The 23,160-nt window shown below is 45.2% G+C and overlaps 1 protein-coding gene and 1 long non-coding RNA gene across 8 annotated transcripts in view; both read left to right on the top strand.

Annotated features, from left to right (window-relative positions):
• Positions 1-23,160, top strand: part of LOC139598928 (uncharacterized) — a 567,429-nt gene that overhangs the window by 346,389 nt on the left and 197,880 nt on the right. The window lies entirely within an intron of this gene.
• The window catches only part of LOC139598927 (CBP80/20-dependent translation initiation factor-like), a 283,857-nt gene that overhangs the window by 192,636 nt on the left and 68,061 nt on the right, over positions 1-23,160 (top strand). For 4 of the 7 annotated variants that reach the window (XR_011682077.1, XR_011682078.1, XR_011682079.1 and 1 more), the window contains exons 1-3: positions 4,821-5,014; positions 5,576-5,638; positions 20,236-20,312. Coding sequence is in view for 2 of the 7 variants with exons in the window: in XM_071445861.1 (XP_071301962.1) it covers positions 20,236-20,312 (77 nt within the window). In the remaining 5 variants the exon portion in view is untranslated. Of the gene's footprint in view, positions 1-4,820; positions 5,015-5,575; positions 5,639-20,235; positions 20,313-23,160 lie in introns of those variants that run through there. The other 3 variants (XM_071445861.1, XM_071445860.1, XR_011682075.1) reach the window with 2 other exon arrangements.

Below are 23,160 nucleotides of genomic sequence, written 5' to 3'. Positions count from 1 at the left end.
CAGAAATTTGATGTGTTTCTGGGTCCTTCATTAGCACACGTAGTTTCTCAGTGAGCTTTGCTTGGGTGGTATTTGCAAAGTGGCGAAGTATTGGGGGGTCAGGCTCTGATGTTGTACAATTTAGGAAGTTGATGACGTAGAGAGCTTTGCAAAGTCTTTCAGTTGGAGATATGATTTTTGTTTCTCTTTGCGGCTGATTGAGGACTCTTTTGAGGGTTTGATGTGTCCTCTCTACAATTGATTGTCATGTGGGATTTGCAGGTATGCCTTTCTTGTGTTCTATTCCCCACTCACTGAGAAACTCTTTTAATTTATGAAAGGTATAGGCAGGTCCATTATCTGTTTTGATCTCCTTTGGTACTCCCAGGGTAGCAAAGGCAAGGAAGAAGTGCTTAATGTTGTGTTGTGTAGTTTCTCCTGGATGAGCTGATACAAATACTGCTCCAGAAAATGTGTCAACCAATACATGCACATATTTTGACCTTCCAAAAGGTGGGAAGTGAGTTACATCTGTCTGCCACAGCTGGCAGCTATTCAGACCTCAGGGATTGACTCCCGTCCCCATAGATGGTATCTGGTAGCTTTGGCAGTTCGGACACGTAGCCATGATAGCTTTTGCTTGATCTTTCGAGAGCTTGAACATTCTGAAAAGGGCAGGTACATTTTGATGAAAAAATGTGTGTGACAACTTTGCCTGGGCAAAGATGTCAGGGACATTAGCAGTCTCTATTGCCATGGCAAATGCGTCCGCTTTCCTGTTCCCTTCTGTGATAACACCTGGGAGGTCAGTGTGTGACCTCACATGCATGATGTGGTAAGGTTGCTTTCTGTGGGAGATTAAGTGTGTTAATATAGAAATCAATTGGTGTAACTTTGGATTGGAAACCTCTTTGAGAAGAACATGTTCTGCTCTCATAGCTATACCAGCAACATACGCTGAATCTGTGACCAGATTAAAGGGTTCGTCTTTGAATTTCTCAAAGGCTATGACAACAACTGCTAACTCTGCAATCTCTGGAGATCCCTCCATTATTTGGGTGTCAGATTCCCATTTTTAGGTCTTGGGTCCTTCTAGGTCACTACAGACTTGTGGGATGACCCTGAGCCATCTGTAAAAATGGTTAGAGCTTTGAGAGGTGTTTTACTTTGGGCTAATTTTAGGGTCAGATTAAAGGCTGCATCACGATTAAAATGTTTATGTTTTGGGATATGGATGGAAATTTGGCCTGTATAGCTATCTAGGGTGAACTGGAGATTTTCATTGGTCTGGAGCAAATGCTCCAGGTCCCCAGTGGTCAGTGGCAAGTATATGCATGTGAACTCACACCCTGCAAGAGAGCGGAGGCGAGTACTGGCTTTTATTATTAGATGTGCCATGATTTCCTGGAAGGTGGTAATTGTCTCTGTAGGTTGGTTGTTTGTAAAGATCTGTTCCAGTATCAATAAAGGTTCTCGAAGTTGAGTATCCCATTGGAAAATCAGTCCATAGAACTGGGGTGCTTTTCCCAGAATGACAAACTGAAAAGGCAGGCTGGGCTCGAAGCGATGGGCTTGGCGTGAAGACAGGGCTTCTTGGACCTTGGTGATGGTGTCTCGGGCTTCTGTTGTGAGAGTGCATGGAGAGTTCAGGTCTCTGTTACCACGAAGAAGGTTGAACAGGGGAGCGAGGTCCTCTGTTGTAATTCCTAGCAGGGGACGTACCCAGGTGATGGATCCGCACAGACTATGTAAGTTTCTCAGGGTTTTTGGGTCGTCTCGGATGGCAAGCTGCTGGGGTATGATGGTCCTTTCACGGATCTGGAATCTGATATAAATCCATCAGTTGGTGTACTGTATTTTGTCCTCACAGATCTCGAATCCTGCCTTTTCTATGGTTTTGATGGTATTTTTAACTGCTTTGTCTAAGTAAGTTTTTTCTGGTGCACAGACCAGGATATCATCCATATAGTGGTAGATGATTGCATCTGGGAATAGCTGCTGAATGGGAGACAGGATGTGAGCAATGTACCACTGGCATTTAGTCGGGCTGGTTTTCATTCCTTGAGGAAGATAACACCAATGATATCTTTTGAGTGGAGCCTCTCTGTTAAGAGAGGGAACGGGGAAAGCAAACTGTGGAGTGTCTTGGGGGTGCAGCGGAATGCTGAAGAAACAGTCCTTAATATCTATGATGGCAAGTGTCCAGTCTCTAGGCAGCATCGATGGTGAAGGCAGGCCAGGCTGGAGAGGGCCCATGTCCTCAATGACCTTATTGATTTTGCAAAAGTCGTGGAGGAGCCTCCACCTGTCTGTTCCAGGTTTTTGCAGTATGAAGACTGGGGAGTTCCAAGGGCTGGTAGTCTCGATGATGTGGCCTTTGGCAAGCTGTTTTTCCATGAGGGCTTGTAGTGCGAGCAGTTTGACTTTAGAGAGGGGCCACTGTTCCATCTAGATCGGGTCTTGGCATTTCCAGGTGAGCCAAGGGGTATCTGGTAGTGTGCGCTCTCCTCAGTGGCCTTGATTAGAAATCCCAACTGGGAATACGTAGGGAAGCCTTCCATTGGGATAGAACATCCCTGCCCCAAAGGGTGATGGGGGCCCTTACCACGAATGGGCGGATGGTTGCCAACTTGCCTTCAGGCCCTCCAATGAGGATGTTGTTCTTGCTTCGCATGGATACTGTAGCTCCACCAATCCCTGAAATCATGCCTGCTACCGGTTGTAGTTCCCAGTGTGCTGGCCATTCTGAGCGGGCCATGATGATCACGTCGGCACTGGTGTCCAGCATCCCTGGTCGGTGGATCTTCTCTCCGCTGCAGGTAAAACCACACTCGATGGTAGGCTTACTTGGACCCAAAACTCGTGCCCACATTGCTGTAGGGTTGAGAGGAAGGTTTTCCCTGTGATTCTTTGGGAGTAGAAAGGCTTGTGCAATCAGAGTTCCCCGTGAAAGGTAAAAATGGTAAGTCCGTGCAGCAGAGCTGGACAGAGATTTCTTGTCCTGGGTGCACTGTCTGTACTTCTGGAACAAAGATTTCCTCTGGGCCATGGAGAGTGTCACCTATAATTAAAATGTCAAAAGAACCACCCTTTTGGCCCATGCTTGCCTGTGGGAACATGATAAACATTCTCATTATTAAAGTCAATGGACAGAGCAGTTATCAGCTGGCGCCGAGTTCCCATCTGTATCGCTCCGTGTGTTGGATCCTCTTCATGTGATCTGGAATCTCCTGAGATGACGCATGGCTGGGTCTGGACGGCTTTTGATTTGTTGTCTTTGCGCAGGGCCTGACCGCACTCCGCTGGAAGTTTTGCAAATGCTGCTGGTAGCGCTGCTGATTCTGGGGTTTTTGGTAGGTGTTACGGGGGTTTTGGGTAGGTGACCTGTCTGGACAGGCCTTTATAAAATGTCCAAAGTCTCCACAGTGGAAGCAGTGGGCCTGGTCTTTGGAAGCCACTACTGCATATGCACCAGAAACTCCTTCTGCAATACCCTTAGCAACTGCTTGGGCCACTGTGTTTTCAGTGGACAAATGATGTGTACAGCTTTCCAGCATTTGCTCAATGGTAGGTTCTGTATTCAAGGGTAGGGCCTTAAGAATTGTTTTACACTGTTCATTAGCATTACTCATGGCGAGTTTACACAACAGTTCCTTTCTTGCCTCTGTGCTCTTTATCTGTTTTTCCAGAGCATCCTTAATTCTGTCCACAAACTTGATAAAGCTTTCATCTACTTGTTTATTATTAGAGAAATGTTGGGTAGGAATAGAGCCATCTGGGGTAAGAAGTAAGGAGGTTTTTGCTGCAATAGCTAAGTCCTGTAGTGCCACCTCAGGTAAGGTGTTAGGTTGGTGAGAGGGTTTCTGTAAATCCCCTTCTCCAGCCAGCTGTTCAACTGTAAAATCTGGCCTATTTGCATCTTTAGCATAGGTGTCTGATGTTTTTAATTGTCTTTTCCAATGCCTTTCCTATAGCATATATTCTGCCAGGAAAAGAAGGCAGTGGGCAGTATTTTTAACATCGTGAGGTACTAAAACATGTGCCGAGAAGATAGCTTCTAGAAAATTTCTAAAACTATGTGAACTTCTACCGTGTTCTTTGTCTATATTTCGTAGTTGCACAAGTTCTTTATTTGTGTTAGATTCCCACATCATTTTAGTGGTGGCACCACCTCTTTTTCCCTTTATATAAATTACTGGGAAGGCAGAAATTCTCTGAGCCAGTTTCCAATCCCCTGCCCGAGTCGCTTCCATTTTTATTAGAGCCCATGGATCTATGTCCTCGGTATCAGAATGGACTCGCTGTCACTACTGTCCTTAGTGGAGAAGTGAGAGTGAGTAGGCAATGCAGTATGCTTTTTTGGGCGTATTGGAGCAAGAGTTTGCAGGTTTGTAGGGGACCGAAGAGGGTGCGGGGGAGCACATGGTAGAGTTTGGCTAGAGGGAGGCAGCAGTGGAGCAGGAATGGCAGCACCACGTGTGGCACAACCTGCGCAGGACTGAGGCACATGGAGAAGTGGAGTGGCACCGTGGGGGGTCTTGGAGGTGCCGTTCGGGGGACCCTGAGGGTGGATGGGCGGCTGCAAAGCCTGAGGATGCAGGCAAGGGAGAAGCGGGGGAGAGGAGGCAGTGGGATTGGAAGGGGCTGTGCTGCCACAGCGGGCACGACGGGGCGTACAGCGTGGTTTGCCGGAGCTGTGTCAGGCAGGCAGGGAGAAGACTGCCTGCTGCGGCAGGAATGGTAGCGGGGGTGGGGAGACACGTGACAGGGGTGAGAGGTATGGTGGCAGGGGTGGAGGGGGCAGTGCCAGGGGTGGGGGGGGGGGGGGGGGTCACGGCAGGCTGCGCGGAGATGTTGGAGTGAGGGAGGGTGGACCCGATAGAAACCATAGAAACCGGCGCAATTACACCTGAAGATAGCACGGGAGGAGGGTGCAAGCAGCATTCCGTGGATTGCGCTATAGGTGGAGTGGAGTCTGCACTAGCCGCGTCTGAGGGGGAAACCGAAGGATGGGCAGGACCTACAGACCCCGCAGGTGTGGAGGGGGTGGGTGGGGGCAGCAAGAATGCCATGTTCCCCGTCCCAGGAAGGGGGCCTGAGGGTGGCACGGCCCCAGAACAGCGTTTGAACCCAGAGAAAGCAGAGGATAGGATTCAGAGACTGAGAGAAGAGGAATGTTATCTGTGTTATTAGCATTTGAAGAGAGTCTCTGGTGGGAGAGATAAGGTCGGAATGCCCTCAGCAGGGGAGGGCTGCAGAGAAATTGAGCTCTTTATTTTTTCGACCGTTTTGGTTATAGAACAAAAAGAGGTAAAAAACTGAGTGACAGAAAAATCTTCATGAGTTTGGAGAGAATATATTCTTGTCCCTACTGTGTCCCATAAAGAATTTAGAGCGATAGTCTGTGTGTTAGTATCTAGAAACAGGGAAATAATCAATTTTATAAATTATTTCAAGTTAGTTTTTGAGAGATTGTCTTTAGAGAAAGAAAAGCTGTTAGCGGATAAGATTTTTAGGCTTTGTAAATATAAATCTCTCCTGTTCTGGGATCGTTTTCATTTACTAGGTTTTGATCTCATTCCCTTTTCCCCTCCAGCAGCAGAAAGAGAAAAACAAAAAAGAAAAAAAAACCAAACAAACAAACAAAAAAGGACCCAAGGTAAGAGCGCACAATAAAGGCTGTTTTAAAACTTACACTTCTTCAGCCGAATGTGGGTCAAAAACTGCTGGTGGGTGGGTGGTCTGCCGTGTCCGACTCCTCAGGATCTTGTCCCAGATGTCGATGTGGAGGGTCGTTGGACGCCTTTTCAGATAACTTCTTCTATAACGGAGAACTTATCTTCAGGAGGTTGTAGTGACCCTTGGCAGTAACTATTCAAGACGAATGCTGCTCTCTGGGGGTGCCAGGATGCCAGCAGCCCAGTTCAGGGAGCCAAAATTATTACAGCGAGGGTTCTAGGGGTCTCTCCGACCCCGGCTGCCGTAGGTGTCTGGATAGCGCAGTCTTGCTAAGCACAACCTGTCCAGGTCCCTCAGGCAGGCTCCCAGCTGCAGGCAATCTTATCATGCAGCTCAGCTCTTAAGTGAGATCAGCTCTTTGGTGAATTCAGCTCTTTGCTTGCTAAGTGCTGCAGTAGAGGCAGGGAGAGGAGAAGGCTGTATGAGGTTCCACAGAGGTGTCTTTATTGGCAGCTCCTGTGAGGGGTCACAGTGACAGCTCTTCTGCCGAACAGCACAGAAATAGGGGTTTATATAGGGTATAGGGGTTTTGGTAAGGGTCGAGGTGAATATGACCTATCATCTTACAGAGAGACAACAAGCATCTGAAGGCAGAAGAGGGGCTCCTTTGGTCCAGTCATCGTGACTAGGCATTTCTTATCCTAGGCAACTGACTGCCAGGGAGCCCTTGCAGGCCCTGTGGCTCCTACAGGTAGTCATCAATTGTTTTGGTTACACGGCTCTGTGATGTCTGTTGAGGGGACATCAGGATGCTGTCTGTGCTTCTGAGCAGGATGTAGTGCAGGCCGGACACATCTAGCAGGTATCCAGCATGTCTCGGTGTCTATTGAAATGCATTTATCATAGGATTATCGTACTGTAATATCATTGAAAGACATTAGAACATGATATTACCTAAGACTTAAAGGGGGGGCTGTACATTCACCCGAACCTTTTTCCCCTTTTTTTTGTATTAATAAATAAAAATAGGAACAAAACATGGATTTTGAACAGCATTAATAAGGTACTATTATATAGGATTGGCTATTGCTAAGGGGTTTCTTTTTCCCAATGAGGACTTGAAAGAACCTCTTCTGGACGAGGCTTTCTTGTTTATCTCAAAGGAAAAGGGTTTAGCTTTTGTAAAGTTTGGACAGAATCATTTAGGTTTACTAGTATATTTCTCCTTTACCAGCCAGGTTCATGCCTTGATCAGGGCCATGAACTTGGTTGGGAGAGGTGTTCTGTATTTATATTTTTAAAACAAGCTTTTATTAATATCTACTGCAAAAAATTTTAACATTAATAACTTCTGAATAATTAAAGAAATATAGGCATTTTAATCTTTCAGTTATTATGCTAACAGTGCAAGCAATATACTTTTCTTCCTTTTGTTAGAAGTTAGAAATTTGTTATTCACTTCAATAGGTGACTTTTAGCTTTTAAAATGATGACAGGTGGCAAATTTTCAGTTAGAAAACTTTGCAACTGAAATTTGCTTATGACGTTACTGAATTAATGTTTTTATGTTTGTTTTAATGGATCTAGAATGTTAGAATGTGTAAATTCTTTGCATTTTCCAGGCTGATCTAGTTGATATTCTGCTTGCATTGTGAGTAAAAATAATAGAAGTATTATGAATAAACTTAGTAACATACATTCTAGGATATCTTTAATACACAGTAGTCCATACTTGATACAGAAACATAATGCTTTCTTAGTAACTGTAACAGAATCAGCTATGAGACACTTATTAATTTTGGCTTTAGCAAATGTAAAATAATAATAAATGTTGTACTATGAATTCTAGGACATATTTAGTAAAAAGTTGTTCATTTTTGTAACCTTTGTGTGACACCTTTTTTATAACTGTGATGGATTTGGTTGACTTAGTTACATTATATGAGCTAGTTTTACTCTTAGCACATGTTATTAGTTTATTAGTCTAGAATATGAGAACCTTTGTATAGTTGAAGCAGTAGAAGGCAGGGTGGCTGTGAAGCTTTGTTGAGGTTTGAGAGGTAGGAACTTGGCACTGCTTTTGTTGGTATTGCTTTGGCTGGAGCTGTTAGATTATTTTAGTTTGCCTCTTCACTGCCCATATGCAGGGAGCTGCTGGCTTCCCGTTGGGCTTGGTGAGAGGGTGGCCCGCTCCTAGCTGCCAAGAGGTAGCTGTGCTACGTGGCCAATACCATTTTTTCAGGCAGGCTTGTTTACTAATGTTCCTATGGTATAACATTCCCACATGCTTTTTACCTCCGCCGTGTGCTCGGTGGGCCTCCTGCAGGGGCTTTTCCCATGCTCTGCATCTGGGTTTGACGTCTGTAAGAGCTTCTGGTGATGTAATTCCCAGACCCGCCCATGGAGGCAGGGTCGGGGATGGGGCCACGACCACTAGAGGCGCGGATGTGTTCCACGGAGGTTGGCTTGGGGGCGGGGCTCTGCCCCCTGAGGTAAACTGGATTGGGGGTGTAAGTACATCCCCAGATGAAGGCGTGGCCAAGCTCCACGGAGTTGGGGGTGTATCTTTGGGGCCGGGCCCCCCGGCTTCAGGAGGAGGCAGTCTTGACGTTTCTATGGTGATGGAAGATGCGGCCGGCCCCGGCGGTGGGGGGGCGGTCTCGGGAGCAGCATGGAGCTGTGTCATGGTCACGGGCTGCCCAGCTAAAATGGTGGTGCGGTTTGAGAAACCACAGCAGCCTCGCGGCACAGGCACTGGGCGCTCCGGTGCCGCACAGTATCTGCGGGGTGCAGGCACCGTACGCTCTGGCGCCGCATAGCATCCCGGCATGGGCCCATCCCTGCCGCCTGCTGTGGCTCCGCCTGCCTCCAGGACCCCGCCACCCCCCTCTGTCTCGCTGTGTGCCGGGACCCCGCCATGCGGGGGGGTTGCGGAAAACAGCTCGCCAGGGAACGGCGCCAGCATGGGTGGTGTATTCAGGGCGGCTCGGCCACAGGGGCAGCATGGCAGCACATGGCGGCCGTTTCGTCTGGCCATATGTTCTGCAAGCTTGGAAGGGTGCCCATCCCCCCGATAACTCCTCTGGCGTTCAATTCTCGCCATATGCCTCGGTATTTAACAGTGTTATTAAATCTAAGATAAGTTTCCAAGGCTTTATAACTCTTATGTCGTTTTTCTCGCCTCTGGAAGCTGCTTGAATTATAAATTGGCCAGTTCGTGCCCAGGTATTAAAGTCAAAGGCAGCTTCTTCAGTTGTATCCAATCCGTGGGTTTTAGCCCACGTTATTAATGTTAATAATGCCTTTTCATCATAATCTACGTCCCATTCCTCAAGAAGTCTCCATACCTGGGGTACTGGGTGATCTTGCATGGACACAAAGCCCCCCTATCTTCGGTGGGGCTTTTCTTCTATTTTCAGCTTCTCCGGTTTTTTGTTTCACACAGCCCTTTGGCTGTGGTTTTTTGCAGCTTTCCGCTGCAGGGTGGGCTCTCCTCACCTCAGTTTTTTTCCAGCTTTTCGCTGTGGGGACAGGCTCTGCAGGCACTGTCCTCTGGTTCCGTCCACTCTGCCCACAGGTAAATGATTGTTCTGCCTCACAATCTGGTTACACACCTGTTACCCCGGTGGTCGAGTGTCAGAGACAGACACACTACAAACCTCCGTTGGTCATCAGCAAACAGCGTGTGTCGCTCTCGAGGCGGTCACGACACAAAGCAGAGACCACAAGCAGTCTCAGTTGGCAACTCTTTATTATTGAACATGGCTGACTTATACACTTTCCAATTGTTTATGCATCTTCTACCCTAACTATTGGCCACAATAAGTCAACATAATACTATTGGTGAAAAGTTATAGTGACTTCAACTAACTTTCTAAAAATACTTCATCCAGCTGCAAGGTTCTCTTATCTTTCTTCTCTTGGTCTCCTTGGTTACAGCCTTGGAGAGAGCTCCTTATCAGCTTCTTCTTACTTCTCAGCTTCTTCTCGCTCCTTTAGCTAACAGGCCCGCTGTTAGCCCCTCCCACAATTCCCCCTTTTTGTTTTTGAACTGTAAATACAGCTGCTATGGATTTTTGCAGGGCCCTTTGCAAAAATCCAAGCAGAGAGGGGACACACAAAACAATCACAACCATCAACAAAATTCCCATTCTTAATACATTGTTCCTGTCCTTCATCCATCTTTAAGTACTGATATATGGTCTTAGCCAGTGTCATCCGCACCTTCTGCTTCAGCTGCGGAACCATCCATCCTGTCCTTTCCCGCACGCTCTAGGTAAGGTTTAACACAGCGAGCAGGAACCCATCTAGGACCATTATCTGTCAAAACACAAGCATAACCCCTCCCCCAGGTTATTAGTTCCACTGGGCCAGACCATATACCAGTAATCAAATCCTTAACCCATACCTTGACATTTCTACGGAAATCTGGTTGCATAGAATTCAAAGAGGAAAAATGGTAAAAGATTGGAGATAACTGTGAGTCAGGTAGGGGACGCAAAAAGTTTAACACATAAACAGCTTTATCTAATCTCACTTGAGGTGGCTCCTGTTGCATTCCCCCTTTTTGTTTTTGAACCTGATGTTTAAGAAGTCCATGAGCTTTTTCAATAATTGCTTGGCCCGTGGGGACATGTGGAATGCCTGTAGAATGCTCAATGCCCCAAGCATGAAAGAATGCTTGCATTTTCTGCGAAGCATATGCTGGGCCGTTATCTGTTTTTATGTGACACGGAACACCTAGGATAGAAAAAGCATGATAAAAATGACAAATAGCATCACGAGTTTTTTCTCCTGTGAATGCTGAAGCAACCATTGCATGAGAAAAGGTATCAACTGTAACATGAACATACTTAAAGTGACCAAATTCTGGCATTTTAGTAACATCAGTTTGCCATTCTTCTAACGCAAAAAGACCCCTAGGGTTGGTACCATAATACTGAGTGACATGAGTCATGTGACAGTCAGGACAATAAGAAAGAATTGATTTTGCTTCACCAGGAGACAATTTGAATTGCTGATGTAAAGCTTGAGCACTCTGATGAAAGAATTGATGAGATATAATTACCTGCTGCAATACATTGGGTACAGTTTTGATTGCAGCAGCAGCTACTAAAGAATCTACATAGGCATTGCCTTCAACAAAAAATCCTGGTAATGATGTATGGCTGCGAATGTGCATGATGAAGTAAGGATGTTTTTGAGCACCAATAACTGTCCATAACTTCACTAACATGATAAACAATGGCTTCTCTTGAATATTATACAACACTGCTTGATCTAAATGCTTAACCAAATTGGCAACATAAATGGAGTCAGTAACTATATTTACAGAACCAGGAAATAAAGTAAAAGCCAAAAGAACAGCAGAAAGTTCAACCAATTGAGGAGATCCCTGCTGAATCATTGTCTCATATTCCCAGTGATCATCCTTTCTCCAAGCCACAGCTGCTTTTCTGGTTTTCCCGGATCCATCTGTCAAAACCGTTATACCTTCCACTGGAACAGGAGAACAAATTTGTTTCCCTTCAAAAGGAATCTCTTTAGTCAGTGTTAGAACAGGATGAGAAGGCAAATGGTATGTGATTTGGCCTGTAAAACAAGATAAGGGAGATTGCAATTCATGATTATTTTGAAAGCACCATTCAAAATACCACTGTTGTACAGGTATCACAATGGTCACAGGGTCGTGTCCCAAAATCTCATGACAACGCCTGTGGCCCTTGATGATAATGTCTGCAAAAAGCTCATAAAGTCCCGGAGCTGTTTTCCGAGATCTGAAAGATAAAAATATCCATTCCAAAATATGCAGTTGATCTTCCCAATTTTCATTCCATTGACACAGTATCCCACATGGTATTTCATGGTCTTTCAAAATAAACAATTGAACACCAACAGAGGTATCTATCCTGTTAACAAATTTGTGTGCTAGGGCTAATTCAATTTCTTCTAGGATCTTTTTTGCTGCCGGGGTCAATTGCCTCCTGTCAGTAGAGGAAGTGATGCCTGACAGCAAATCAAACAATGGCTGCATCTGATGATTAGTTATACCTAAATATGATCGAATCCAACCTATTAAACCAACCAATTTCTGTACATCGGTAGCAGTTTTAACATCAATGTCTAACTTTACAGGTTGAGGCATAACTTGAGTGTTGGTCACCAACATACCTAGATATTTCCAAGGCATGTGTTCCTGCACTTTCTCTGGAGCAATGATCAGGCCAAAAGCCTTCAAATTTGTCACAGCACATTGTTTAAGAGCTGATAACTGTTGTTTGTTGTCAGTTGCCAACAAGATATCATCCATGTAATGATAACAGTAGCAGTTTTTAAATTGCTCCTGCACTTTTGACAAGGCCTGTGCCACAAAACATTGACAAATAGTTGGTGAATTTTTCATGCCTTGGGGTAAGTACCTTCCATTGATATCTTTTATTTGGTTCAGCATGATTTATAGAAGGCACAGTAAAAGCGAATTTTTCTTTGTCCTGCTCAGCCAATGGAATAGTGAAGAAACAATCTTTCAGATCAATGACAACTATTTGCCATTCCTGTGGAATCATCGTAGGTGTAGGAAGGCCTGGTTGTAAAGCTCCCATTGTTGCCATTACAGCATTTATCTGCCGTAAATCATGTAAAAGTCACCATTTTCCCGATTTCTTTTTTATTACAAAAACAGGGGTATTCCAGGGACTGAATGATTCCTCAATATGTTCCGCTTGCAGTTGTTCTGTGACTAATTCTTGCAGGGCAGTAAGCTTTTCAGTAGTAAGGGGCCACTGGCCAACCCAGACAGGCTTATCTGTCAACCATGTCAGGGCCACAACTGGACGTTCATTGCCCTGCATCACAGTAGCCCCTATTAAAAATCCATAGTAATTTTGACACCCCATTGAGATAAACAATTTCGTCCCCACAAACTTTGAGGAGCATTGGCAACATAGGGTCTGATGTTAGCTTGTTGGCCATCAGGATGTTTCACATTAATTACAATGGCTGACAGGCCACCTGTTGTAACACCACCCAACCCCAGGAGTCCAAAACTTGCACGAGTGAGAGGCCACAATTGAGGCCAGCAAAGTCGTGAGAGTATTGTGATATCTGCTCCAGTGTCACTCAATCCCATTACTGATATGGTTCCTGGATGACATCCACTGGCGGTGAGAGTGCACATCTTTTCTGGACGGCTCTCCGTTACTTTCTCAGTCCAGAACACTTGAGGTACTCCTGTTGATCCAAAACTTCCTGTGCCGCGACTTCGGGCCACTGTATTTGGAACAGAACTCACAAAAGGCACAATTTGAACAATGCAAGTTCCTTTCTGAATAGTGAGAGGAGGGTCATTGATGGATACCATGGCATGAATCTTTCCTAAATAATCAGCATCAATAAGCCCTAGATACACATGAATACCTCTAAGTATAGTACTTGATCTTCCTATCAAAAACGCACTCAATCCCCATCCTATCAGACCACAGGCATCGAGGGGCACTTTACATATTTCTTTTGTTAGAATGGTTACTGTGTCAGCGGTGGGTATACCAATCTCTGCGGACCCGCTTGTTGCCCCTGAGTATTGTTCACAAATGGGTAGCTTTGCAGTGCTGGGAAGGCCCGCATTTGCTGTTGTAGTGGTTGTTGGGGTATTTGTTTCCCCATGTGCCCCTTTGCGCTCCTCTTTGGGTTTCCCAGCAACAGCTGACCATTTGCATGATATTTACTCCTGCATTGTTTAGCATAGTGCCCAGGTTTAGCACAACGATTGCATACAACATCACTGCTTGCACTTGATTTAGATATTGTTTTCTGGACAGTACACTGTGACCTTACGTGCCCTTGTTGTCTACAATTATAACATTTCGCTGAAGGTCTTAGCACTGCAGCAAGAGCTGCCATTTTATGCTCGACTGAACCAACTTTCGAGCAAGCAGTAACCATTTCAGACAAGGTGGGTTCCCCAGGTAAAGTGTCAATAATCTTTCTGCAGTCTGGGTTTGCATTTTCTTCAGCCAATTGTATACACAATTTGTCTCGCAAAGTTTCATCATCTACCTGTTTCTCAATAGCTGCAGCAAGTTTTTCCGCGAATTGCAAAAATGGTTCTCTCATCCCTTGCTGTATAGTGACATATTTCTGTTTTGGAGCTGCCATTTCCATTGTTTTAATTAAGGCACTCATGCCAATTTGCTGAGCTTGCACCAAAATCGAAGGATCCCACCTTGCCTGTAAATCTGGATTGGCAAAAGGCCCAGTGCCCAGTAGGGCATCAACACCCACAGCATGACGAGGGTCGTGTTGAGGCAACTGCATATTTGTTAAAGCGGTGCGCTCAGCCACTCGCCTCCAAGTTTCTTGAAATACACTGTATTGTACTGGCTGGAATAGAATTGTAGCGAGATGCATGATGTCATAAGGTGCAAGCAAATCTGCATTAATTACACATATTAATTGCATTACCTGTGAGGAATTAATACCATACTGAGCCACTTTCGATTGGAGGTCTTGCACAACCCTCTAGGCAAAGATGTGATGACTGTCATCCTGCCCTGTTCCAGGAGCTGCTTCAAAAACTGGAAAAGCCATAGGGTTATCACAGGCAACATTTGCATTAGCACTGTTCTCCTGAGGTACTCTTGGAGCACCTAACCTTTCTATGATGTCCCAATTCTTTTCTTCAACTGCTTTCCTCCTAACAAATTCCCAAAACTCCTGAGGGTGTCGAGGAAGCACAGTTACTTGACATGGAGGCAAAGTCCATGGGGCAGTAAGGCTAGAGCTCTTAGGAGGTAAAGAGACCAGAGCTCCTTGCCCCAACTCAGATGTTACTGCAGGCGACTCATCACTTGCTTCGCTGCTACTCTCACTGTCAGGTAACGGAGGATACAGCCTTGCAGGTTGTTCAAGCCGCTCAGAGGGGAGCGGGGGGGCGGACGGCTGGACTAGAGCGGAGGGAAGCAGGGGGGCAGATGGCTGGGTTTGTCTCTCTGCTAAAGACATTTCAGCTAACTGGCCTAGCGGGGTAGTATATACAGGCACCATTGCGAGCTGCTGGCCAGGTGTGAGATAAAGAGGTTTAGGGGTCTTATAAGATGATGCTATGGCAGTTTGCCCAGAAGTTTTGGCAGCTTTCCCAGAAACCTTGGCAGCTTTCCCAGAAGCTTTGGCAGCTTGCCAGGTAACTTGCATGGCACCCAGACTTTCTTCCCCATCAGAGGCCCCCTCTGCCTCATCCCCCCGTCAGGTTCTGTTATCAGCCCCAACTCTTCGTCCGCATCCCTCTCTGCTTGTTCTCGCTCTGTTTTCCATTCCTTTAATGCCTCAAAGAGCGATTCCCAAGTAACTGCTAGATTGACAACTGTTTTATCTCCCGCTCGGATGACTTCCCACAGTCTGTGCCCGACTTTTTTCCATGCCTTAACATCAAATTCTGTGTCAGGATCAGTGCCAAAATTCTCTGATTTAGCCCACAGCAAGATATTGTGAAGGGCAGAGTCTGACGTATTAATTCCCTTATTTCTTAACAAAACTTTCCATGTAGCCAGAACATTTTCTTCCTCTTTAGATAAATTATGTCCCATTATTACTAGTTGGTGGCTCACCTACTTCCAGGTGTCTTGATAGGAGGAAATCAGGTCCGGACCTCCCTGTGGCTTCCACCTGCCACTCTCAGCTGCACTAATGCCGCCTCCCCCATTATGTCCCAGTGGGTCACGGTTGCTAATTGCTAGGACCCCATATGGGCCCCCACCGACTATGTTCTTATCACGTCAGCAATCACCAGATGTTGCTCTCGAGGCGGTCACGACACAAAGCAGAGACCACAAGCAGTCTCAGTTGGCAACTCTTTATTATTGAACATGGCTGACTTATACACTTTCCAATTGTTTATGCATCTTCTACCCTAACTATTGGCCACAATAAGTCAACATAATACTATTGGTGAAAAGTTATAGTGACTTCAACTAACTTTCTAAAAATACTTCGTCCAGCTGCAAGGTTCTCTTATCTTTCTTCTCTTGGTCTCCTTGGTTACAGCCTTGGAGAGAGCTCCTTATCAGCTTCTTACTTCTCAGCTTCTTCTCGCTCCTTTAGCTAACAGGCCCGATGTTAGCCCCTTCCACAAGCGTGTTTTATTGTTCGGAGCTTTCTTTTATAGGCAGTTCAAAACTCCAGGGTCTAGACAGCTCAGTGGTCTGATCTTTACGCCCCCCAGGTCCTGGACCAGTGATATGCTTGCACCTTAAGGAAGGATGTTATTGGGTGAAGCCCCTGTCAGTCAGCCATGGGGTCGGTTTATGGAACCATGCTGGGATTTTTATTTATAACCAGACTAATGCCCAGTACAAGCCAGCTTGTACTGTGATATAATGTGACAACAGATCACCTTTGAGGTTCCTTCCAATCCAAACATTCTACGATACTATCATTCTATCTATTACCATCACCAGTAAAAGAGGCAAAGCTGGTGCCTTCCTTTTACTTCTTCAGCTGATGCTGGTGCAGAGGAGGCATGAGAAAAATAATAAAGCTCCTGCTTGTAGCAGGGTATCTTTAAAACCAAAACATTTCCCTCCTCTGGTCCTGCCCCTCTTCCTTGTGTCCATCCCAGGCCAGTACCCCACAGCTTTGGTGGGAAGGCTCAAGAGAGGGATGTTGCTGGGGAGAGGAAGGTATTGGTGAGGGAAGAAGTGGAAGGCTCTTGATTGCTACAGATTGCCAATGAGATCTTGAAAGCTTTTTATTTCTTCTTTCATTAAACTTTGATGTAAATAGGTCTGGGGCAACAAAGAGGCAGTTGCCAACTTTCTGCATTCTGTCAGTCAAGTGGACAGGGTTGAGGGCTGGATAGAAGCCTTCATTAGGAAGGTAAAGCTCAAAAAGTGTGCACATGGGCTTCAAACCTGCTTCCCTTTACTGTCTTTTTGCAGCAATTCCAGCAGATGGCAGATTTCCCTTGGTGTATGCTAGCTGCCCATATGACAATCACCTAAGCTTCACAGTCATATCACCTTGCCTTCTCCAAGAGCTGAATATGCACATCACAACACAGCTGATCTCTAGGGGTCTGGCCCAGAGAGCAGACCAGTCCCAAAGGCCCCTTCATTTCCAGAGCTATTGGCCCTTTTTTTGTTAAAGTGCACATTGATGATTTAAACTTGAATGTATATGCATTACAAGTCCCATGGGCTTCTCAGGTTCTGCTCCAAATTTTCCCACCATGTAAACTGCAGAATGTTTAGCTCCAAAATTGAAAATTACCCCTATTAGCAATCCTTCATGAGACCATGGTCTTGTTGTTCTTTGCTTTTCCCACACCCCTCGCTTCCAGAACTGGTAGCACTGAAATGTTGATTTGTTATGTTCTCCTCCAGCCACCTGTGAATAAATATCAAAATAAAACCTATGTGGGAAAGAGACCAAATGTGATTTTGTTTCCCATTGAGAAATTGCAAACCTGCCTATGAAAACCATGAACACCTGGGCTTGATGGTGTCTTCTGGCCCAAGCAGGTGATGCCTTAAGTGTTAGCTTTCATATTTTCCAGATTCTGTACTGCATTATTATATAACTCTGAACTTCATATAAAGTGTTAGCAAGTTCTCTTCACAGTTTAGTTAGACGAAACAATCCTTTTCCAGCCTGAGAACCGAGGACACCATTGCAGCTTCAGGTCCAAAAAGTATAAACAACAGTGAATTGAGGAGAGTAATCTGGGAGGATGGGACTTCATAACCTGAAGCTGTAACTGGACAATTAACTCCAGTATGTAAATGGACCAAAACTTATAAAAGTGTGAAAACATGTGACCTGTCATCCATCTTGGGTATAGCCTCGACCAGGCTCTTTTACTGCCCAAGGTCTATTCTTTGAAAGCCTTTTTAAAAAAATGCCTACTTTATTCCTTTAACACTGTCTAGCCTCTGTTCTAGGTAGCTTCTCAAGGCATCACAGAGCAACAACCATCCCTCTTGTGTAGATCTTCTTTTAGACTCATTACAGAGCACAGAGTGGTCTGTATCTTGGATAAATTAAGCTCCTCCTATTTATTCAGGGAAAATAAGTGATTGGGAAAAATAAGTGATGATGAAAAATCGAGCCACAGCCCTCATCAATGAAGAAGGTGCAGTATTATTCTAAGCTATTAAGCATCAAAGATACCACACAGAATTATCCATGAGGTGTTTGGCTGCAAGAGAAGCCTAAGTCAGACCTGGTTAGCTAGGGAATAACCCAATCACAGCCCTGTGAGGGCAAGTTGCCAGATTTCCCTACTCCTAATCTGCCTCTTACTAGTCAAAGATGGGCTATCTTTCAGTGGTGAGTTGAGATCTAAGGAGCATGAGGAGAGCCCTTTCTGGTGCTGGTTACAGGGATGTGAGCAGAGGACCACAGAAAAACATGCCATCTCTGAGCAGATCCTTGTTGGACGAGTAGATCTGCAGGAAAGATCAGACAACTTCATGTAATGATGACCCCTGCACCATTGCTATGAGGGATCATGTAGGATGCTGTGGCTGGTGTGGCACCTCTGTGTTAAGGGTCCTTTAGTGAGACAGAAGGATAAATTTGTCACTGAGACTGGGTACTACTCTTGAACATGCTTTCTAATGCCTGTGCTAAACTGTATGACCATGGTGCATCTGATTTTCTCTGAAAAAGTGAAGAAGAAAATTAAAAGGGAAACTACCTTTTCAGGAAACACACTGCAGCCAAATCAAGGTTCAAATGGGGACATGCAAGCCAGCATCAGGACTTACAAAAGGGCTCAGTGAGTTCTTCATTGTTTGAAGTCTTGAAGAGTGAAGGTCTCCAAAGTGGAAGGCTCCAGTGGCTGTGGGAGCTGTAGGGTTGCTGTTGCAGCAGTTTCTCCAGGTTCTTTGCAGATGGTCAGAAAGGATGGTCATAATCAATCTTGTTGGTCTTAGACTTGGGGATGCCTTCTCTAGTCTGCAAGGCTAAATTCATTACCACCCCAGCAACTTTTCTTCTCCATTGCATCTTCCACCAGAGAAACTCAAAATATTATTATCTCAGTAACTGTTGCTAAAATTAACTATCATCTTTAAAGACTTTTCCTGCAAAGAAAGAGGGACTTTTTTTTGAAGTCAGTGAATTATTTTGTCATGCCAATCTGACAAAGCTGCTGCTCAATGAGACATATCTCCACCCAGCCCTTGCCTTTCCTATACTGCTCCTTCATGGCCCCTTGTGCATGGTGGTTCACCAGCAGTGTCTGGAGCTCAGAGGCTAAGATAGATTGAAATGGAAATAAAAGAAGTGACTTTTACAGGGCTTTTATTGCCATCCGGGGAAGTACAATACTGCATAAATGAAATTATTTATGGTTATAACAGCTCTGTGGTCAATGAAAAATAAAAAATACTTTGCACTTACATAGTGCCTTTTATCTAGGAACCTCGGAGCTCCTTGATCACATTAACAAAGCCTCACCATGTTCATAGTAAGGTAATAAATAGAGCATCCCCTGTCACCATTGAGTCAGGAATGGGAGTGAAGGTGACACATAGACTCTAGGTCTCTTCAGAAGGCTAATCTGAGTCTATTAGAAACCCAGTCTTTTATACACTGTTCCGATACAGGTGGACCTGATTGGTTATTTAATCAACACCCCTCACACCATTGGCTAATTAAGAAGACACCCTTTGGTAAACATCTTATGAGAAAACAACTGTTCAAAACACCAGCTGCAAGATTGTTTTAATTCTTTCTCTTAGCTTCTCACAGCTTTTCCCAGAATGATGCCTGGGAAAGTTATCTGTTTCTCTCTCTTTGACTAAACTGTCACATCTACATCCCTCTAATCAGATAAACATACCAAGTCAGAGCACCTTCAGTGGAGAAGAGAGCAAGACAGCAGCTTGAGTTACACACAGCTCTTAGACGGTCTTGGCTTGGGCAAATCATTTAACATCCTTATAATCTCAGTTGTTTCCAGTAAGGTGGATGCTGCCCTTTTGTTCCTCAGGGGTGGGATGTGTTGACTAGCTCACAGTGGGAAGGCTCATTGAGATGCTTGTGATGTGGTTGTTGACTTGCTAATGGTGTGGGAGCATAGCCCCAACAGACCTGCCAGTTGTAGCTCCTGTTGGCTTACTCTGATATCCTCAAAAGGCTGCTGAGCATCATCCCTTTACAGAAATTTGTACAGCTGGGTTTTAGATAAATATACAAATGAAACAGCCCAGTGAAAGTGGGTGGTTTAGGTGCACCAGTGTCAGCAGTGTCATGTGTGAAATGGGTGAATTCCCTGTCAATGGTGTGTATTGGGATCCATCCATCCATGGCCCAGCTATTTGCTCCATGTGGTTTCTCCCATACAGAAACTGCAGATAACTTCATCTGCTCATTGCAACAGCCCTGAGAGGGTACAAGTCTGTGGATTTCCAGTCCTGCTTCAATAGGGTCTGAGAAGTTGTAAGGAGGTTTGGATGGCAACTGTTTCTTTTATCACAGTCACATGTTGATTATACAGCTCTGTCTCACTCTGACCCCTTTCATATTGATGCCTCCTGTCTCTTGAAACTGATCACTGCTTTTCCCTCTGTTTTACAGGGTTACCATTCGTTGCCTCATGAAGCTGAAATTGCGCACACCAAAAAACTGTTCAGAAGGAGGAGAAACGAACGGAGGTAGATGAAACATCTTAAATGCTTTGGTTTTGTTTTTTTTTAATCTACTCTTCTTTGTTGCACATTGTGGTGGTTTGACAGGAGATATGTTTTCTGGGATGTTGTGGTCAGGCCAATTGGTGCTCAGATTTTAATATTGGCACCTAATGTGACCATTGGGACATTGGATCCGCCTCTGAGAACATGGGGTTAAAAGCAGGGCTTTCCCCCTGGGAGGCTCTCTTGGGTTTCCGGCGGGAAAGAGTTCGGGTCTCTCCCCCGGCCCAGCTGCTGGCTGGGCAGGGGGAGGGGAAAAGCCATGTGGCCGGGAGAGGTAGGCCTGACCCCGGGGGTGGAAGGGTGGAAGAGAGAGAGAGAGAGAGACACCGGGAGCCATCGGGCAGTCCCCCCCCGGGAGACAGACAGAGAGAGAGAGCCGGTGCCTGGGACTGTTACCTTGAAACTTGATAAACATGTGCCTGTGCCAGCAGCGCGGCTGAGAAGGAGAAGAAGGGGGGGGGGGGATGTGCAGCCAGCCGCTTGTAGGAGCTCTTAACACCTTTTCGGACAATGAAAATTTTACAGAACATTAACCTTTCCTAGAAGAGAGATAGAGTGGAAGATGAAGAAGGAAATGGGCAAGTGTGAGAGAGGTCTGGGCAAGTGAGAGATGTTGGAAGAATAGAGAAGAATCTTAGTGGGAAGAGATGATGGAGTGGCTTTTGCTGGACTCTTTTTGTATAGCCATGGACAGAACCATGTTCCTTGTGATACAGAGACTGCATCTAGGGGGAGGCAATGCCTCAGAACCAAGAGGGTTCAGTGTTGGTACCCCTAGGCCCCAAGGGGTGAAAAATATGGGGGGGAAGATGTCCCAAAGGAGAGACTGTGCCTTTTTGGAGTGGGACGAAGCATCCTTAAAAGTCGACCCTAGAAGCAGCTCTGGTCTGTGTTCAGTGGTGAGAGCTCTGGACATGAAAGGAAGAGGTCACCATTGGCACAAGAAGGACTCCTTCTCCTCTTGATGAACTGAGGATTGAGTATTCTGAAGGGTGGTGCCAGACCGAGAGTCGATGATTTGGGGCATGTATTGTATTGGGAATTTGGTGGGGAGGAGGAGGAGATGTATTTGTGAAGTTTTCATTTTCCTTGTGTGGTTTTTGGTTTTTTTTTTTTCCTTTCCCTTGTAGTTTAGTTAATAATTTTTTTTCTTCCTAAGTGGGAGCCTGCTTTGCTTATTCCTGGTCACATCTCACAGCAGAAACCAGGGAGAGGGTATTCTCATGGGGGCACTGGCATTGTGCCAGTGTCAAACCATGACACACATCTTCTCCCATTGTCTCATGGAGTGTCTTTGGACAATACTGCTCTTTAGCAGCTGCCAGCATTGGGTTAATGCATAAACCCTTATTTGAGCACTAATGTTTTGAAAATACAGTCTGTCCATCCCCCTGGTTTGTCTGGGTTATGTCCTATATTGCCCCAGGAGTATCTTAAGGATCTTCTCTTCTCTTTATACTTATTCCAGCATAGCCAGATTCTCCCAGTTATATTAGAAGAGGCAGATGGCAAGATATTATCTGTAAAAGCTTTGAGTCCTTGGGATTTGCTTCCCCTCTTTCTATTGAAAAGCAAAATTTGCTGACATTCAGGGTTGCCTACAAAGTGGACATGGTTTGGTTGAGAAGGGGTTGCAGAGAGTCTCAGATGCCTGTCTGCTAAATAGGCAGCCAAGTTCCTATGGCACTGGCGATTTTAATCCCTTGAGTTAATTTAATTGGGTCAATTGGATATTTAATTGTGTAAATTGCATATTTAATTATACAAGGGCATATAGAGTCCTTGATAGGAGTCATGACTATGGTTAAATGTGAAAATAAGCGGGAAATAAGGGAGTTAGTTGTACATGCAGCTTTATTTCTGCCAATGTGTTCTGCTGTGGCTGAGACAACTGTTTCTAAAACCAAGAGTTTACAAGGTTAATGTGATTGAACAGGAGAAAAAGTGTCCAGTATTTTCTCCTAGAATCAGCTGAAATCTGTCTTTGAACTGTGATGCCTCACAGGGAGGATTTTCAGAGAAGTCTTATAGACACCTGTAATAGTAGTTGGAGTGTGTCCTCATATCTTCCCATTGCTTCTCAACTCATGAACAGCCATGATGTAGCTAACTCTGTGCGTGGTTTGGTTTTCCTGAATTTTACTAAGCAAACAAAACAAACTGCTGAAAAGAGTTTGCTCAGGCATTCTAGAAACATTCTGTTGTGGGCAGGGCAGTTCTCCAGCAGCAAATTCCATTTCTCTCCTCTTTGGGGTTCCCTCCTTTTTTCTGTATGCAATTTAAAAGCCAATTTAGTCTTGTGATTCAGGGAAAAAAAAAAAAAGGTCTTGTTTCAGCTGGGTTGCAGCCCTGTGATCACCAAAACATGGTTAAAACCAAGCTGAAGTCTGTGTTGCAAGAGCAAACCAGGTGGGCTTTTTCACAGTGCTGGGCTGAACTCTCCAAGAAATTGCAGTGGAGGGTTAGAGGATTCTGCTCCCATCCCAGTTCACCAAGGGGATCTTCCTCTGCCGTATGAAGAGTGCATTATGCTGAGAGAAAGGATACCTTCTGCCTGAACCCATTGCCCAAAACTGAGCTGGACCAGAGACATGGAACTGCATGTTGGTTCTTCCTTCCCATTCAAAAAACCAGACAGTTGGAGGGATCACACTGGATGTGCATTTCTATTTCTATTTCTATTTCTTTTTCTTTCTGGTCTCTTTAGATAAACCATCAGCAGGAAGCATTCAGCCCCCCAGGGCATCCCTGCCTCTTGCATAGATGACAAGGAGAGATAGCAAAAGAAACTGCCTTGGGCTGGGGTGAG

This window comes from Agelaius tricolor, unplaced genomic scaffold (genome assembly GCF_023055355.1).
Source record: "Agelaius tricolor isolate 1412-34295 unplaced genomic scaffold, bAgeTri1.0.p SCAF_21, whole genome shotgun sequence".
In the NCBI taxonomy this organism is placed as follows: Eukaryota; Metazoa; Chordata; class Aves; order Passeriformes; family Icteridae; genus Agelaius; species Agelaius tricolor.
The sequence above is the reverse complement of the archived record's forward strand: the minus strand, read 5'-3'. Positions and strand labels throughout refer to the sequence as shown.